General features: G+C 39.1%; 1 protein-coding gene across 2 annotated transcripts in view; it reads left to right on the top strand.

The window, feature by feature from the left end:
- tubgcp6 (tubulin, gamma complex associated protein 6) overlaps nt 1-18,990 on the top strand; it is a 62,493-nt gene that overhangs the window by 23,734 nt on the left and 19,769 nt on the right. For both annotated transcript variants that reach the window (XM_043713746.1, XM_043713745.1), the window contains exons 8-19: nt 784-893; nt 991-1,082; nt 4,306-4,445; nt 9,079-9,228; nt 10,343-10,424; nt 11,164-11,252; nt 12,399-12,502; nt 14,538-14,676; nt 14,788-14,910; nt 15,156-16,533; nt 16,814-16,896; nt 17,792-18,026. In XM_043713746.1, the coding sequence (XP_043569681.1) occupies nt 784-893; nt 991-1,082; nt 4,306-4,445; nt 9,079-9,228; nt 10,343-10,424; nt 11,164-11,252; nt 12,399-12,502; nt 14,538-14,676; nt 14,788-14,910; nt 15,156-16,533; nt 16,814-16,896; nt 17,792-18,026 (2,725 nt within the window). The remainder of the gene's footprint in view (nt 1-783; nt 894-990; nt 1,083-4,305; nt 4,446-9,078; nt 9,229-10,342; nt 10,425-11,163; nt 11,253-12,398; nt 12,503-14,537; nt 14,677-14,787; nt 14,911-15,155; nt 16,534-16,813; nt 16,897-17,791; nt 18,027-18,990) is intronic.

Below are 18,990 nucleotides of genomic sequence, written 5' to 3'. Positions count from 1 at the left end.
TTTCGTCCCCTGGTTAGGCGACATCATCAGTGCTTGGGAGCCTGCTGCGAAGCGCTTCTTTGATGTTTCCTCCGGTGTTTATAGTGGTCTGTTCCTGCCGCTTCCGGTTGTCAGTTTCAGCTGTCCGCTGTAGTGGTTGGTATATTGTGTCCAGGTCGATGTGTTTGTTGATGGAGTTTGTGGATGAATGCCATGCCTCTAGCAACATGAATTCGACTGGGACAACACTACTATCATAGGGCAAGCCAGACAGAGAACAGCCAGGGAATTCCTAGAGGCATGGCATTCATCCACAAACTCCATCAACAAACACATCGACCTGGACCCAATATACCAACCACTACAGCGGACAGCTGAAACTGACAACCGGAAGCGGCAGGGACAGACCACTATAAACACCGGAGGAAACATCAAAGAAGCGCTTCGCAGGAGGCTTCCAAGCACTGATGATGTCGCCTAGCCAGGGGACGAAACGTTTGCAACAAAAACTTCCAGCTCGGCGAACAGAACCACAGTAATGTTCATCTCTTGACCAACACAAGCTTAAGTAGATCATTCAGATTGATTTTTGAAGAATAATATAGTTGGATCATGTTGGCAGACTGCTTTGCCAGTCAAGCACTTTGGGGGTATCCTGAGTTTAAGATAAAACCAGTGTGTCTTGTCTTTATATCTGATTGCTGTACATTACCTCAGTCTTGGATCAACAGCCACCTTTGGTTCACTTCTCATTTCAATAAATAGTTTTCTAACACTTCGTTATTTCTTGTCTTGTTTAATCAGGGAGTAAAATTGTTGTCTTACTTGTATAAGGAAGCTTTGAATAACTGTAGCAATGAGCACTATCCAGTGCTGCTCTCTCTGTTGAAAAGCAGCTGTGAACCATATACAAGGTAACAAAAATAATTGAACTTCTGCTGTTTTACCTCAGTTAATGCATTTTGCAGTGTAATTTGTTATTGCTTTGTTTAAAGAATGTTTTATTTTTAGGTTTGTCTATGACTGGGTTTACAGTGGCATTTGCAGAGATGCATATGGAGAATTCATGATCCAGGTGAATGAGGACTACCTTAACTTCAGAGGTATGGCAGTGCAAGTTAAAATGTACACACCAAAAAAATATGATTGCAACTTTCTTTAAAATAAAGTTTAATTACTTCTATTACATCATGATTTTTAGGAGCATTCCTGTACTGTGATGGTTGAAGTCTGCTACAGGATTTCGCGTTTTCAGCAGCTAAAGGCAGCATTATTATTTTGGGTTTCAATTTTCTTTCTTACAACACAGAAGGAAACCATTTGGCCTAGTGCTCCTGTGCTAGCTTTTGCCAGAATAATATGCAACGTAAAAGTATATTGCATCAAATTTGCACTGGCCATTTCAAACTGTCTCACTGCCCTGTTGCTTCCCAGCACACCAGCATTTCAAGTATTTCTCTGATTTGCCTTTTAAAAGTTATTGTTGAATCTGCTACCATCACATTTCTTTTAGTCAGTGTATTCCAGATCTTGGAACAGTTCAGTGGCAATTGTTTCCTTATTGCTGTTTTTTTGTGAAGCCATCTGTAATTGTAATTTTGAATTGAGAAATATGATTTTCTTTTCACTGTTTTGGAGAAAATAAGTGAAGTGCCACATGGTGTTTGTAATTCTACAGTCCACTGTCCAAACTGCCATTCTAGAAGTGAAGACAAGATAAGGAGCAACAGTAGAATTTATATTTGCTGGGCTCTCTATTTTAGGGGATGATGTTCCTTTATATTTCTTCCATGCTGCTTTCAAATAGAACGTATATAAACTTTTTTTATTGTTTCACTGGATCTACCAGTAGAATTTTCCCAATCCTGGAGAGGCATGAGACTAATGAGAGATTATGGAGCATACCCTGATTTAAAAAAAAAAAGAGATTCTTGATATTGAGCAAGGAAAAAAGTCTCATTTTCCCCTTAAGGTTTTAACAGCTAGATGAGAATCTCACAAGTTAGTGATGAGGATCCTATTTTCATGGATTTGCTTCTAATACTAGCTAATCTCAACTAATTTTTATATTATTTGTGATTCTCCCAGGTGCTGGTGAGAAGCCAGACAGCACCAGTTTCCAATTTGTAAATTTAAGTAGTTACCCGGCAGATGAAGCTCACCAGTTGCTTCTCAGGGCCTCCATTTTCACCTTCATTGTCCAACATCTGAACACTCCATGGACAGGAGCAATTGCATCCTTTATACTCAAAAATTGGCATCGACTAAACCTGAACCGCACCACATCATTGTGGCCGATCTCACCTAACTCAAAAGCCACATCAACACTTCACTGCTGCACTTTGGACCTCACTGAAATCTTAAATTGCCTTGCTTCTGCCAGGTTGCTGTTTGCTCGAGAATACACAACTATCTCAAATATCTGCACAGGATACACCTCTGGGATCTTAGCTTGCTTTCTTAATGATTGTTCATTAAGAATGATTTCTATTTACTTTGAGGCTCACAGCATCTCTGTCTTGCCGTACTTCTTAGCACAGACAGAAAGCCAGGCAGCTTGTTATGGTTGCCAGCACAGAGCAGTCAAAGGGCTGATAAGAGCCAAGTGCATACAGGTAGGACTAGTTTTAGTTTTGGGATTACGTTCAGCATGGACTGGTTGGACTGAAGTGTCTGTTTCAGTGCTTTGTCTCTTGATTATATTGTGTTTTGCGTAGCTTACAAGGCAACCACATTGCATGTACTTCAATTAACTGGCATGTCTTAAGGGGAATGCTTCTTAGTTGAATGAAGGGATACTGTGGTTAGTGGAAGGCCACCACTGTCTAGAAGGTTGGCCACAGTCATTCCTAGAGTTTTGATTAGTAGGTGTCATGGCAGTCCATGTTAGTGAGAAACTCAAATCTGTGGATTGAAACCAAAATGCTGGGATGTTGAGAATGGCCCTAAAATAGCATGGAAGGAAGTGGGGTACCACAGGAAAGGGTTTTGCAAATCTTCACCACCATCCTGGTGAAAGCAGGTCCTGAGTGAGAGAAATGTAGCTGTAAGAGTTGTTAGTGGCGGTGGAAGAGCAGAAAAGGTGTTGAGGCACTCTGAGTGAGAGAGAAGGAAGCAGAGGACATGACTGCTTTCTTCTTTGGGAGGATGAGGTGGGTGAGAACCGTTGAGTGAAGAATTGCATACTGTAATGATAGTAATACCCCATTATTCTTGGTGGGAGGTCTCTGCAACAGCAGTTACAATAAGTGTGAGGTAACAGAGGGAGAGGTGGTACACAGCTTTGCAGATAGCAGCAATTCATTGGCCTCCTTTTGATGGTTGAAGAAAACTGGGCTCCTCTCCTCCATCATCCTGTCAACCAGGATGTCCAGGTTACGGACTGTGAAGCAGAGTGCCAGCTTGCCTGTCTTGGTCATTTCCTCTAATAATGGTTGAGCAACAGATTTGGAATGGCAAAACTTGAACTGGTGAGCAACTGAGGTTTCAGATACTTGTGGCATTATGGAATCCCTACTATGTGGAAGCAGGCCATTCAGCCCATCGAGTCTACATCAAACCTCTGAAGAGCATCCCACCTGGACCCACCCCTCGACCCTACCCTATCCTATCCCTGTAACCTTACATTTTCCATGACCAATCCACCTAACCTGCACATCTTTAAACTGTGGGAGGAAACCAGAACACATGGAGGAAACCCACACAGAGATGGGCAGAATGTGCAAACTCCACACACTGTGCCTGAAGCTGGAATTGAACTTGGGACGCTGGCGCTGTGAGGAAGCAGTGCTAGCCACTGTGCTACCATGCCACCCATTGCCAAAACGTGTCAGCACTAATCAGAAATTTGCCTCTGCGATCACATGATTCAACCAGGAGGGCACCAAGGAGGTAGATACATAAGTAAAGAGATGAGCAACGACAAGGATAACCCACCTTGAAAATGACTGTTTGAACTGCGTCTTCCTATACTTTAACTCATTTTTGACTTTGCTGTTTAATAATTTTCTGAAGTTAATATTGTTCAAAATAACAACTTTTGGATTCCTTGGGTTGGGTATTTTTAATCCTGCTGTGCTTTTCCAGCACCACTCTAATCTAGAATCTATTTTCTATCCTGTATACCCTTTGATAAGGCATGTGAGCATGTAAATCCATTTCTCTTTCTATGTTGATTGTGTGTGGGTGGCTTTCTGATTCTAGAAGTTCATTTCCTAACAGTACTTTATAAAATTTGTGGTGGTCCAAGTGGAAACCTAATGAAGAAAGGGAACATGGATTGAATATATATTTTTTTCAACCATTATTTTAAAATTTATTTACCAGATAAACATTATTGGACCAATGGATATGTCCTTGCTTCTAAAGAGGTTGAAGAGTGTGTCCCTCTTTTCCTTGCTCATGTGGTCTATGACATCTACATCTGTGGAAAAACTATTAACTTGTTGAAACTGTGCTGTCCAATGGTATGACTTTCGGTTTAGAAAATATTCTATTAAACGGAAATTATTGTGTCTGATCGATACTTTGTGTTTATAATTATGACTTGCTATAGCTGAATTTATGCATCTATCACTGTTTAATGAATATTATAGATGTTATTATTGAAACTGTCTTGCAACTTGCTTAGCATTTCACTCCCAATTGCCACCTTCTAGTTTACTATCCTAGTTTCAGCCTTCCTACTGTTGGTCTTTGTTTTTAATATTTTCTGGGCAGTTTCCCCTTTAGCTGGAAATTGAGCTGGATGCGACCTCCACTTACTGATTAGGCAGCCAGAGTCACTGAACCCTGAAGATCCATCCCATTATAAAGATGTTAAACTGATCCCTTTCTCAAAACTATTACCAGATAAATAGCCAGCCAGTTATGCCCTACATCATTGTGTTTTTCAGAATTCACCTCTTTTTGATATGTGAAGTGCAGGTCAGTAATTCCAGAAACTGTTTTATTTCTAACCCTTTTAGCCTGTTTACAAAGTGTCTATATAGTAGTGAAGGTTGGGGTAGGCACATAAGCTAAACGAGTAGGAGATGCAGTTTGCACTGTTTGCCAAATTACTGATTCTAGGAAATTTTGTGCCAGTTTGAAAGGATTAATTTTTTTAAAATTCAACCATTTGAAAACGCATCTATTAGTGTTCTCATCAGCATTTGAAAGATTATACATTATTTTTGGACCCCTATTGATGACCTTCATAGAAATAATTCCTGGAAACTCCCAGTAGTTAACTCCCTGGCGGCAAAATCCCCAGTGTGCTTGGTGGAGCCTGCTTTTAACATTTCCTTTTAAACTTAATACGAAAGATCACAGAAACTTGAATTGCATTTAATATTGGGGTTTGCACATTTTCCCCGTGTCTGCGTGGGTTTCCTGCCACAGTCCAAAAATGTGCAGGTTAGGTGAATTGGCCATGCTAAATTGCCAGTAGTATTAAGTGAAGGGGTAAATGTAGGGGAATGGGTCTGGGAGGGTTGCTCTTCGGAGCGTCGGTGTGGACTTGTTGGGCCAAAGAGCCTGTTTCCACACTGTAAGTAATCTAATCTAATCAAAGTAATCTAATCTAAGTTGGTGTCAAAATTTCCCAATCTTTAGCACCAGTTTTTAAACAGAAAGATTCTTCCACGGTTTGATGCAGATTGGATAGAGGAAGAAATTCTTCATGCCTGGGGTGTTTAGTGCTAGAGGACACAGCCTCAGAATAAAAAGAAGGCCATTTAGCACCTTGAAGGGTGGTGAATCTTTTGAATTCTGAACCTCAATGGCTGTGGAGACTCAGTCATTGAACTATGTTCAAGAACGAGAGATTTGAAGATAACAAAGACATCAAACATTGTCAGTGTAGTGCAGCAACGTGTTGAGATAGGAAATCAGCCGTGATTTTAAGGTAAAGAAGGCTGAAGAGAACGTTTCAGAACATCTTTGGGACACCCGCACTAACCAACCCCATTGTTTCAGTGAACATCTCTGGGACGCCTGCACTAACCAACCCCACCGCCCTGTGGCTGAACACTTTAACTCCCCTTCCCACTCTGCCAAGGTCTTTTAGGTCCTGGCCTCTTCCATCGCCAAACCCTAACTGCCCGATGCCTGGAGGAAGAATACCTCACCTTCAACCTTGGGAACCTCCAACCACACTAGATCAATGTGGATTTCACTAGTTTTCCCCATTTCTTCCCCCCCACCACTTATCCTAGTCCCAACCTTACAACACGGCACTGCCCTCTTAGGCCTTACCTTCGTCCCACTACACCCAGATTGTGTGTTCGACATGCGTTGTGACATTGAACATTTTTTCTGTCATCTCCGCTTCCAGGTTTACTTTTTCCATCAAGACTCCCACCCATCCTTGGAGGGTCCCTTCTCCCGCCTCCAACACATTCCGTCCACCTGGACACCCCGTGATGGTCTGTTACCTGCCCTCAGTCTCTTCATTTCCAACTGCCACAGTGACTGCCTCAACCTGTCCCCACCTCTCATCCTTGCAATGTGCAGCCCTCCATTCCCACCGCTCTAACACCAACATCACCATCAACCCAGCAGACACGGGGGTGCGCTGTAGTAGTTTGGTGCACCGATCTTTATTGTGCTGAAGCCAGGCACCAACTCGTGGACACCACCACCAACTGTCACTTCGACCACTGCCTCACCTACCATCACCAAACCATCTTCTCCCAGACCTTTCACAACCTCATCACCTCTGGGGATCTCCCATCCACAGCCTCCAACCTCATAGTCTGGGAACCTCTCACCACCTGATTCTACCTTATACCCAAAATCCACAAACCTGACTGCCCTGGTTGACCCATTGTCAAGTTATGCAGAGATTGTCTCAGCCTGCTCCTGCCCCACCGAGCCTATGTCCTGTCCCCTTTAGTCCAGGAACTCCCCACCTACACTCAGGGGACCACCCACGCCCTACAGCTCCTTCAAGACTTTCATTTCTCTGGCCTCCAACGGCTTATCCTCACCATGGACGTCCAGTCACTATACACATCTGTCCGCCATGATGAAGGCTCCAAGCCCTCTGTTTCTTCCTCTCATGCTGACCCAACCAGTACCCTTCCACTGACACTCTCATTCAACTGGATGAATTGGTCCTCACCCTCAACAACTTCCTTCAATGCTCCCACTTCCTCCAGACTAAAGGGGTAGCCATGGGCACCCGCATGGGCCTCCGCTATGCCTGCCTCTTCACTGAATACATGGAAAGTCTATCTTCCGCAGCTACACTGGCACCATTCCCCACCTTTTTCTCCGCTACGTTGATGACTGTATCGGCACCATCTCGTGCTCCCACGAGGGGGTTGAACAGTTCATCAACTTCACAAACACCTTCCACCCGGCCTCAAGTTCACCTGGACCAGCTCAGGCACATCCCTCCCCTTCCTGGACCTATCCATTTCCGGTGACCGACTCAACGTGGACATCCACTATAAACCCTCTGAGTCCCACAGCTACTTGGACTACATCTCCTCCCACTCTGCCTCCTGTAAAACTTCTATCCCTCATTCCCAATTCCTCTACCTTTGGCGCATCTGCTCCCAGGAGGACCAATTCCATCATAGAACATTCCAGATGGCCTCCTTCTTCAAAGACTGCATCTTCCCCCCCATGAGTCAACGATGCCCTTCAACACATCTCTTCCACTTCCTGCACCTCTGCCCTTGAACCCCACTCCTCTAATTGCAACAAGGACAGAACACCCCCCCCACCCCACCGCCCGGTCCTCACCTTCCACCCCACCAACCTCTAAATATGCCGCATCATCCTCTGCTATTTCTTCCACCTACAAATAGACCCACCAACAGATATGTATTGCCCTCCCTACCCCTGTGTTTCAGAGAGACCATTGTCTCCGTGACCCACTCTCAGGTCCATGCGCCTGAGGTTAATCAGCCCTCTCTAAATATGTTTGATATATGTTGGTGAGCTTTGTCACATATAAGTAGTTATACACTACAATTCTGAAGCTGCTATGAGTAAGTTCACAAATCACACTACATTAACAAAAGGACTGAAAAGTTTTGACAACAGAACATTACATTTCTTTAACAATGTTTTTACTAGTAATGTGATTGTTTTTCTATAATAACTGAAAGATTTTTTTCACATTGGAAGTAAAAATGTTTTTATTTTGCTATTTACAAAGAAAGGATTGGCCAACAAATGTTAGAGCCAGCTCACTTGCTAAATAAGTTGCATGGAATTCCTCTTTAAAATCCCTTAATCAGAATGTTTATCTTGCTTCCTTTTATTGAGTGCACGCTAGCATTTGTGGGTGGTGTAAACAAATCACTTAGTGTGCTTAGACATGTTTAAAAGATCCATGGTATGAGTCAGTCAACATTTGCCAGTCGATTCATGCCATTGAAAGTAAACTAGTAGATCAGTAAATTTGCTTAGAAAAAGAGAAAGAAAAGCATCATTGTATTCACTCCTACCTCTCAGGCTTCAGTGAAGTTCTGCTTATTTCTTCCATGCATCATGCTTAGTTATGAGCACTGTTGAAATGTCATGCTTCTCAGTAAGAGAGCAACTTAACTTAACCAGTAGACCACATTCTTCCCTTCCTTGTGACCTCTATGCTTAAGCAGACTTTTATGGGTTTTTTTGCGCTATTAGCAGGGAGTAATTTGCAGCATCTCAGTTGGTACCCTGATTATGATCCATTACTTAAAGTGGGAACTTCTGTATGGCATGAAAAAGTCACCAGTGTCCTTTTGGATAACAGGGCTGCTCTCTTATTAGAGAAGCACGACTGGTTTTAACTTGCGAGGTCACCATGCCTCACGCAAGTGAAAAGGTTGAGAAGGAGAGGCCTTTGTGGTAACCTCAACTAGTGCAGGAATTACATCCTGTTTCTGGCATCACTGCATTGCAAACCGGCTGTCCTGCCAGCTGAGCTGACAGACCTCCCTCTGTGTATAAACATATATTAAGTGGCTACTTTACTCATGAAACAAAGGAGGGGGTCTTGTGGTTATCTCGTTTAGTGCTTTTGTATTTCAGAAGTAATAGAAGTATAACTACTAAATTGTGATAAAACATATGTCCTTGCTCTTCGGTCTTACTAATTTATTTGCTTTTTTTTTAAAGCATTACATCTGTTGGTCTGATATTCCTGTTCCCTCCATCTCTGTCACATTTTCCCTGGAGGAACTGGAGGAGATTGAAAGAGACTCTGCTCTTTATGTCAGTCAAATGGAGAGAATAGCTCGTTACAACTCCATCAGCAGAGAGGCAGAGGTAAACTAAAGAAAAGGGCCACCTCACCAGAGATTGTAAATCTTAAGTCAATTAAAAGTAGAATTTTCTACCTTGATTTTAAGATGAATTTTGTAGTTCCTACAGTGGGTGCCAAATGTCTGTGCATATTGCCCTTGTAAAGTTTATATCTTTTTTGGTTTTTAAAATTAGAATTATCAATCTACTTAATTTTGGGAGTGTTCATACGAAAATTTAGTAAATGCTTCATCACAGCATTTGATTTAAATTGTAATACAAATTCACTGCAATATAATTTTTCTCTCTCCATATTGAAAATGTTTTGTGGGGAAAGATACTGTAATGATACATGTAATATTTTCTTCTTGGATGTCTGGATTTCTTTTATTATAAATAGTTTGAAATAATGCTGTGCTCTTTGTACCCCTTTTTGATATACTTTCAAGTATGAGCAGTCTCAGTTAGACCTTTCTGCCAATTTCTTCCACATCCAAAAAAAAAGAAAGATGCAGTAGAGTTTAGTATGTTGTATCTTTTACTACACCTAATCTGAAGAGAGACACTAACACTACATTGTAATCTCTCAAATCAAAAACACTTTGGACTAAGTAATTTTAGAGTTATAGAATGGGTTTACTTTGTCTAACTACAGTGTGTGAATCGGAACCCACTATGGATATAAATATTGATCTGAAACATAAAGCAGTAATAAAACATTACAAAGCAGTAATATAAGTTGTTTTATTTATCCAGATGCAATGTCGTCTACATTCTCTGTCCCAGATTACTGTAATAGAATAGTGCTGAGAGTTGCTTGGGTGTGTTCAGAAAATTTCCAGACAACTAGTGTTTCTGAACAATAGGTTTTTGGACTGAAGATATTGCTGCTTGTAGTCACAGACTGGATTAATTGTACGATATATGAATTAGTCCTCCAGAGGAAAGAGTGTAAATTTCATTCTCCCATTTTTAAAAAATTGAATCTTGTAACATGCTATTACTTTAAAACATTGAGCTGTTTGTTTGTCATTCTTAAAAATTGAAATTTGAATTTCAAAACATTTGTGATGCACCTCTTAGGAATATGTTGCCTTTGCTTTGTCTTTACTGATAAAGCAATAATTTAACCTTTCAGAATCTGAGAAAGGAAATTGCTCAGCAGGAATTGATTGTCCAAGCTCAACGGACAGCTACAAGAGCCATGGCTGCATTTAGAAGTATGTCTTGATTTGAAGTAACATAAGACTCTTTTTCTGAATCACAGTATTCTTTGTATGAAAAAAAACAGTAATTTGTAGGATGTCATTATGATTATCTAGTTGATCTCTCAAAGTGGAATAATTCTTTCGTAATGACTACAGACCACAAAAATTGCCACTAAGTCTAGGATTTGGAAATGAGACTCTTATTGACAATCCAGTGTGGTTAACATTTGTAACTTAGTAACATAAACCTACTTTACTATTTACTGTAATTCCTAAATTACACTAGAGGCCACACTTCAAACATTCCTCTACCTTTAAAGTGTTTTGAGACATTTGGTAATCATGATCAACAGTATATAAATATGAATCTTTATTTACATTATAGTAAAGATAAATTATGGGGTATCTACTTATCAGTTAAAAGTATGAATATTGAGATGTTTTATTCAATGAAAAAATGAAATATAATTCAGTTACAATAAGAATTGTATTAACTGCTGTATTCAGTAAAAGTTGGGTTGAATATTGAAGGACATATTTCTGTTGCTAAGCACTTAAATTATACGGAACTGTTTTTATTATTGTAGATTACGAATCTACAATGTGAAATAAAATTGCTGTGCTTCATTCTCTTGTAAATATACTATAAATCCCTGAGTTCATTGTAAACTACTGGTATCATAACTTTAAGGTTTTCAGTCACAGACAATAACTTAAATGGTACACTAATTTTTGTACTTTTGATCTGTAGCTAATCAGATAGCGGAAAGGAAGGCTTCTGACGTAAAGAAGCGAGAGCAATTCCTGGAGCTAAAAGAACAACTTGAGAAAGACATAGAGGTACTCATTTTCAATTGTAATAGATTCAAATGCCTTCAAAAAGTAGGAAATAGAAATTGTTTGTTTAATTATTTGTGCAAATAATGTCTGTCGAGAAGAAAACCTTTTGAGATAGATTCTATTGTGTTTTAAAATAATTAAATATTGCAGTTAGGAAATACGCAACATCAAGTAAAAACTGATTATCAGGTGAAAGGTAATGGAAAAACTACAGTTGGCCTTGGCTTATTTGCTCCATTTGAGTACACAATACTGAGCAAAATACAGTTAGTTGCCTGTAAAGTGAATGTAGTAATGTTATGAAGCTGTGAGTGTACTGTACCTTTTTAAGAAAGTTAAAAGCTAGCAGAATTACCTGACAGCACCAAGTGTTTTGAACAAGATATAATGTAACCTTTTGGTCCAACAGCTAGTGTAGCTGGTTGCGTGGAGGCAAAAACAGATTTGAATTAGGCCAATCAGTTTAAATTATAACCCCACCCCCAAAATACCAAACTCCAATCAAGTTTGAATAGTATATTGACGATATTAAAAGCTAATGACACAATCCAGTGCTTTTGGGGGTATAAGACCAGGAAAAAATGAACAGTTGGGAGAGAACTGCCAAAAAACCAACAGATGTAGGCTGCTAGTCAGAACTCTGAGAGGTACCTGTCTATAGAAGGAGCTTGCATAGAGAAAAACATCAACACCGACCTGGAGAGCAAATCTACAGAGGACGATATAGAGAAGATTCGACCACTGGGTGGTCTTGAAACTTGAATTTTTCAGTAAATTTTAATCGGGGGGTTTATCGAACTGGTATTATAGAAGGGAAAGTAAAAGATAAGTTCGAGGAAGGAGTTGTTAGTTAATTATTCTCTGTTAGACTTTAAGGAATAAAGTTGTTAATTTTTACTTTTAAATGGTTCTTGGCCTCTCGAATTTTCACAGATTATTGCATGGGATAAATCTTTTCTGTGTCGCTGGTTTAAATTAAGCAGGAAAGTTTTACCCCATGACGTAACAGTAACATCTCACCTATTGACTCATAATTTGTATAACAATAGTTATATACACAGTTTTGAAAAGTTAGTGCTTATCTGTTACTGTAAAAACAGTGCCCAAGTTGAAACCATCTAATAGTTTAATTTTTATTTTGCTTAGCGTCGAAATGCAGCTAAACGTCAAGAAATGGAAAAAGACTTAATGCAGCTGCAGGCATTTAGAGACCAGGAAATAAAAAAGGAAGAATTGGAGAAAAGGGCAAGGTAATAACATTCTTGAAAATATGTGCACTATGCTATTAGAAGATGGGACAGAGAGAGAAGATTAAAGTCAAGCTATATTGTTTTTATCTATTTACGATGCAACTTCACTGCATAATTTGTTTTGCAATGTTATTCCCAACTCAAATAGGATCTCACAATTCAGTTTACTTCATAGGTTGTTTCTGTAGTCAGTGGATTATACTTCTTGTGTTCATAATTCTGTTGTTAAGCTATCTACTTAAAGCTGAACGCAATACTTAAAATCTGATGACTCTTGTACTGTTTGATCACGAATTCTGTTTACTTGCTTTGATTTTATGGTTCAGTACTGTATTGCTAGTGCTGATTGTAACTCAATGTTAACTGGACATCTTGGGAACCAGGTCAGCCAAGACCTATTTTGGTTTTGGGTTAGGCTGATTCAAAACTGTTAATATAATATACACATCATCTATTTTCTGTTACAATGTTTTGTAATTTACACTGATATGCACTACTGTTAGTGATTGATGTTCAACCCATTCTGTACATTTTGAACTGCTCCTTCTGATTTCTCATATCTTGTGTTCTTAGTATGTTACAAATTCAGAGTTCCAGAATCTTAACACCATTGTTGTTGATTTGAAATGGTAGTGCCCCCAGCTCCCATAGAAACAGGAATAGATTATTCAGCTCCATGAACCTGTTGAACGATTCATTTAGTTCATGCTGATTTGTACCTCAACTCTGTTTACCCATAATTGATCTGTAGATCATAACAAGCTAATCTAATAAAATGCAGTCGTTATTAACTTTTTAAATTTCAATTGAACCAGCTTCCACAGACTTTTGAAGAAGTCTATATTTCTGCAACATGTATCGAAAAAATGCCTCCATACGTGGTGAAATTGTCTAATTTTTAACATTGTCCCTATTGTTCTTTATTTCCCCTCTTGAGAAAATAAATTTTCTGTCGGCTCTGTTGAATTATTTTAAAGACCACATTTGATAAACTCTTCAGCAGTGTGTGCTTCACTGAATAAAAGCCAAGTTTTTGAAGGCCATGCTCATAATTTTATCTTGAAACCTTGGCATAATTCTGATGAATCTACACTAAAACCCCTCCAAAACCATGTACCTTTCCTGAGGTGCAGTCACCGTAAGGACCTATGAGCTTACCAAGGCTCTGTAAATCTGAAGCTTTCCTTCCTAATCTTTGTATTCCAGTTCAGGCAGGACGAGTATCAGTTAGGAGAAAGTGAGGTCTGCAGATGCTGGAGATCAGAGCTGAAAATGTGTTGCTGGAAAAGCGCAGCAGGTCAGGCAGCATCCAAGGAGCAGGAGAATCGACGTTTCAGGCATAAGCCCTTAGCCCTTTTGATTTATTTTCTAATCTAGCTTTTAGTAGACATGTGCCTAATTCTTTTGTTCGTCACATTTTTAGTCTCTCACCCAGAAACAAATATTCAGTTGTAATTCTCTTATATTCAAAGCGATTGATGTTGGCCTTGCCCATATCATTTGTGATAATTTTGTCTACTTGCCTATCTTCCCAGGTATCTGTCTAGCTTCTTGAACTTAATTGTGCCATCTGAAAAGCTATGTCACTGATTTGCTTCAAAATCGCAGTGCTCATCTTAGGCAGAACCTCATAAGCTCTTTCAAAAGCCAGTGCAGGCAATATGCATTGTCATATTATTGTCCATATTTTTAGTGACCTTAAAAAGATTCTACTAGGTTATCTGACATTGACCCTCTAATAAATACTGTAGTTTATACCATTCACCGCAAGTTTAATTTTGTGAAGTTTTTAACATGGTAGTGAACATCAAATTCAGTACTTTTTAATTTCCAAGACTGAAGTTTAAAAAAAAGTGCTGACAATACTGTCAGGCAACACCAATGGAGAGCGATAGGCAGTTAAAATGTCAAGTTGGTGGCATTTCATCAAAACTCCAATGTTTGTCTATATACTTGAGTCTATTGTTGACTAAGGAGATTCTCATTTGGGGATCTTTGCAGTTTTAAGATAAAATTTAAATTTACTTTATTTCAGACAACAGTTAATTGAACATTACAGCAACTTATCAGAGGAAGCAGCAAAGCGAGAACAGAGAGCCTTGTGGAAAATTCAGAGGCACAAGTTAGAAACTGCACGTACTGACTTTTTCCACAATGATCAAAAAAAGCTTCAGGTAGCTGGGCAAGTACTTGATTGTATGTTCAAATTGTATGACTTGTAATATGATTTTTCAAAATAAACATTTTCCATTTATTGCTTATCCTTAACTTTTTTAACCTCTCAGGCATTGCTAGAGAGGTTGCCATTTGGAGATCAGAGGGAGAAATTGGATGTAATTGCTGGATTGGATCTGCGGCACCATGAACCATTGAATAAAGGTTCTGATTCTCCAGAGTTGAGCTTTGAGGTATAGTACTGCAGCTGCATTTCATCTCCAAATATTTGCTTTTTCTATTGTTTTTGATACACAAGCTGATAATTCTTGGAAAACATGGCACTGTGGGAACAAAACTTGTCCCTTATTTTTAGTAAATAGTATTGATCATTTCTATTTTTGACTTGTTGCTAAAATTAGTGAGGATAGGAATTTTGGACCCATATTGAATAAGTTTTTTGCAATGTTTTAAATGCCATTGTTCAACTTTGTTTCAGGCCGCATCATATGAAAACAGAATACTCAACAATAAGGAAAATCTATATGCACCAGTGAATGAAGCAGCCTCAACTGTAGCTGCACAGACTGACTTACTTCTCTTCCAAGAAGTGCCCCTACAATCAAGGGTCCATCTTTATAAGGTTGAACCCCAACATGAAGCTTCCCTGGACTCTGATTCACAAGATCAGCCTGTTTGTAGTAATCCTAATCAGAAAGAAGTAAGCTTACTTGATATAAGTTTTGAGGATTTTCTTCCAAGTGAGCAACAGCAACCTGGAACTATCCTTGAAACAGTTAAACAAGACCCAATACTTGATCTGGCTCTGAAGGAAATAGGTTCAGAACTATCAGATGAGAAAAAAGACATTGCAATTGACAAAGATAAATATGATGTCAGTATTTCTTCAACGGCTTCTGCAGCTTCTCATAAAATGTTACAGGGCAAAAAACCTTCAGAGGTTGATTTAGAAATGCCCCAGTGGCAAGTTCATGGACATCATTCCGCTTCACACATCACAGCTGCAGGATATGCAACAGATCATATGCCTTCAGGCCCGCACACCAATGTTCATGGTTCTGCGCCTCATTCAAACCTAAATACAAGTGAATACATAGCCAGTGTTGAACCAGCCAGACCACAATGGAATGTTCATGGGCATGTTTCAGAATCTAACATACGGGTTGCTGATCATATGAGTAATGTTGAGCCATCTCGACCACGATGGAATATTCATGGGCATGTATCAAAAAGCAATATACAAGTTGGTGAGCATGTTTCAAATATTGAACAGTCTTGGCCACAGGCAAATATCCATGGGCATGCATCACAAGCCAACATACAAGTTGGTGAGTATGTTTCTAATGTAGAGCCATATCGAGCTAGATGGAACATCCATGGCCATGTGTCACAAAGCAACATTCAGCTTGGCATGAGTGTGTCTGGTAGTGCACCATCTGAAGCACAATGGAATATTTGCAGTGGATCAGCACAACCTCCAATTAACATTGGACAACCTGCACCTAATGTAGAAACGCCTGTATTTGGTTGCGCATCTTTTCAGCATCCTTCTTATTCAAATATCAGGATAGGAGAATGGTCACCAGATGTGGAAGCAAATTTGATCCCAAGACAAAAGGCTTGTGTTGGTCCTTCAACTGGTTCTACAATGCAAGAAATATTGTATAACAAAGAAATACAAGTAGGAAGAATGGTGTCAAATAAATCGGATGAAATACAAAATGCAAATGTTATACACACTATTAGCCCTGAAGAAAAAGTCGAAAACACTGTCAAATCCAAACTGGGCACAACTCTTCAGAGTCCTGAACTTGACCTAAATGAAAATCAAAATGAAGTAAAAAATGAATCACAAGGTAGGAAATGCAAGGCCATTGCTGGGATTCACAGCTTCAACAGTGCAACCATTTTCATAACAACTGAAATTTTATTCTCTACTGTTATCTGTAAAGTAAAAATAGACAAAAACCTATACATGTTACAGCTAGTTAAACTATTCATATCTTGGCATTCATATATTGATTAGCATATAAATTACAAGTTGCTTTATAGTACTATGCAAATGATTTAGATTCTCAATATTAGTGTGAAGTTGATGAAATGTGTTCATATTTGCCCCTTTATTATCATTTGCAGGTAACTGTGAAAATCCCAAAAATGGTAGTTCAGAAAACGCAGCATCTCTCCAGCCTCTTCAAACTACGTGCTCTCAAGATGAGGTATTTTGTCTTTGATATGGAATTCAGTCGATATTTTTGTCGCCGGTTATTGTGGAGAACACTTGACCCTAATGTGCTTCCTGATGAAGTGAAATAATGACCAGTGAAAATTCCAGGGCATGGAAAAAGTTGTGGGGCAGCGGGGATGCTACACTGGAAAGCTTTGGAGATAAGAAATCTGTAAGAGTTTCCCTCGAGTTCTGTCACATGTTTCAAATTTCCTTCCAATTGGTTTCCCAGACAGAAGTTAGTGAGATTAATAGGCTGGCTGGGATAGCAGTCAGAAAATCCTCAAAATCTTCATTGGCTTTCAGGATGGGATGGATGTTAGGTTAGTAGACCAGGAACGATCTCCTTCTGGCACAAAAGCAGAACGATAAAGGCATTTGACAGGGTCAGTCCTCTGTGCCTCAGTTTGTCTGTCCAGGTTACTCAGGAGCCTGGCAATGGGTGAGTGAGAGTGGAAAGAAAATGCTAAGTTCAAATGCAGGCACCCAGCCTTCTTAAAATAGTTTAGTAGCAGGCCAACCACCAAAGAACAGACTGCTGTAGGAGAATTTGAATTTGTATTGTCCAAATAATCATCCGATTCCTTGGGTTGCTAGCTTCAAAACATAATTGCTACACATTGTATCCTTTTTGTATGATTATGGCTGCTTATGGTTTGTCATTTTACTTGCATTTTATACCAAATTGTTATTTCTGCAACCACAAGATCTTACTTGAAAGGATTTCAAAATCAATGTAAGTACATTTTTAATCAGTGTAGATTTTATGCATGTGGTTAGTATATTGAATTTTCTTAGCTAAATATTTCTTTAAAAATGTCAATGCCCATATGTATAGTTGACAAAAATTGAGTTCTAGAAGGGGAATTATTATTTTTATCTTTCAGAATAAAAACTCATTAGAACTGCATAGCGTTTGTCCTCAAGAAAGCAATGAGTGTGATTCGGAATCTACAGAGCAAGTTCGAATGGATACAGCAAGTGACCATGTGACCTTTGCAACAGAACCTATCCAAGAAGCAGCTATTGAGAATTCAACATGGGAGAAAGAACAGGCCTATCTCAAAAGCTTGGCAGACCAGTATTGTGTAGAACATTACCGGGATAATTATGAATTGATGTGTGAGTATGTACTGTTTGAAGAATATATTCCAAATGTACTATTTTGATACTTGTCACTGAAAGCATTATAAAATTTAATATTAAAATGGCTGTATTTCTTTGTGCTGTTAAAGAAAATTACTGAAGACGTTTTTCTTGCTCTTTTAGACATAGAGAAATCTTTGAATCACTTGCTGAGTGTTGAAATAGGGTTACTGGCTCATGATTGCTGTCATAAATGCATGTAAGCAAGCCCCTGTGATTGACGACAAATTTGAATTCTACTGGTTTTCTGAATTATCTATTTATCCGATATTAATGTGAAATGAGTTCTTTTTCAAAAATAATGATTTTAATCAGTAACAGTATATAATTGCTTAGGGGCTGTTGTAGCACAGTGGTAGTGTCTTATCCTCTGGTTCAGGAAGCCTGGATTCAATTCCCACTTGCTCAAGAGGTGTGTAATATCATCTCTGAACAGGTTGGTTAGGAAATATCTATACCAGTAGCTTTTAGGAAAATGCGAAGTGATATCTCTTCCGTTGAAAAGCAAATAAGAATTTAATGGATCTGAGAAAGGAGGAATACAACCTGAAATTAGAAAATGGATTTGTATCACTAGTATTAATGATAAAACACAGATGCCCTTGAAGGGATCACTTCATTTTGTTTATAATGAATTAATATACATATTGAAGCATAGCTGTTTTAAAATCTTTTCAAATGCATAACGATTTTTGATTTGCCTGATATTTCTAAACCTTATTTCCCTAGGATTGTAAGGGGCGTCATCTCTTGCCTGGATGACTGGTAGAAATTTCTAGATAAGTTCAGTGAATCCCTGCTGCCAATGTGGAGTTTTATTCAAAAGGTCGTTGAGCTAAAACTGGAGTTACAAGATTGTTGCACCAATTCTCTAACCCATGTTCCTTTTGAATAAAGTTTCACTCTGGCAACACGTGATTACTGAATTCATCTTTTAATT

The sequence above is a fragment of the Chiloscyllium plagiosum genome, chromosome 23 (genome assembly GCF_004010195.1).
Source record: "Chiloscyllium plagiosum isolate BGI_BamShark_2017 chromosome 23, ASM401019v2, whole genome shotgun sequence".
Lineage (NCBI taxonomy): Eukaryota > Metazoa > Chordata > Chondrichthyes > Orectolobiformes > Hemiscylliidae > Chiloscyllium > Chiloscyllium plagiosum.
Note: the sequence above shows the minus strand (reverse complement) of the source record. Positions and strands in the feature narration are given on the sequence as shown.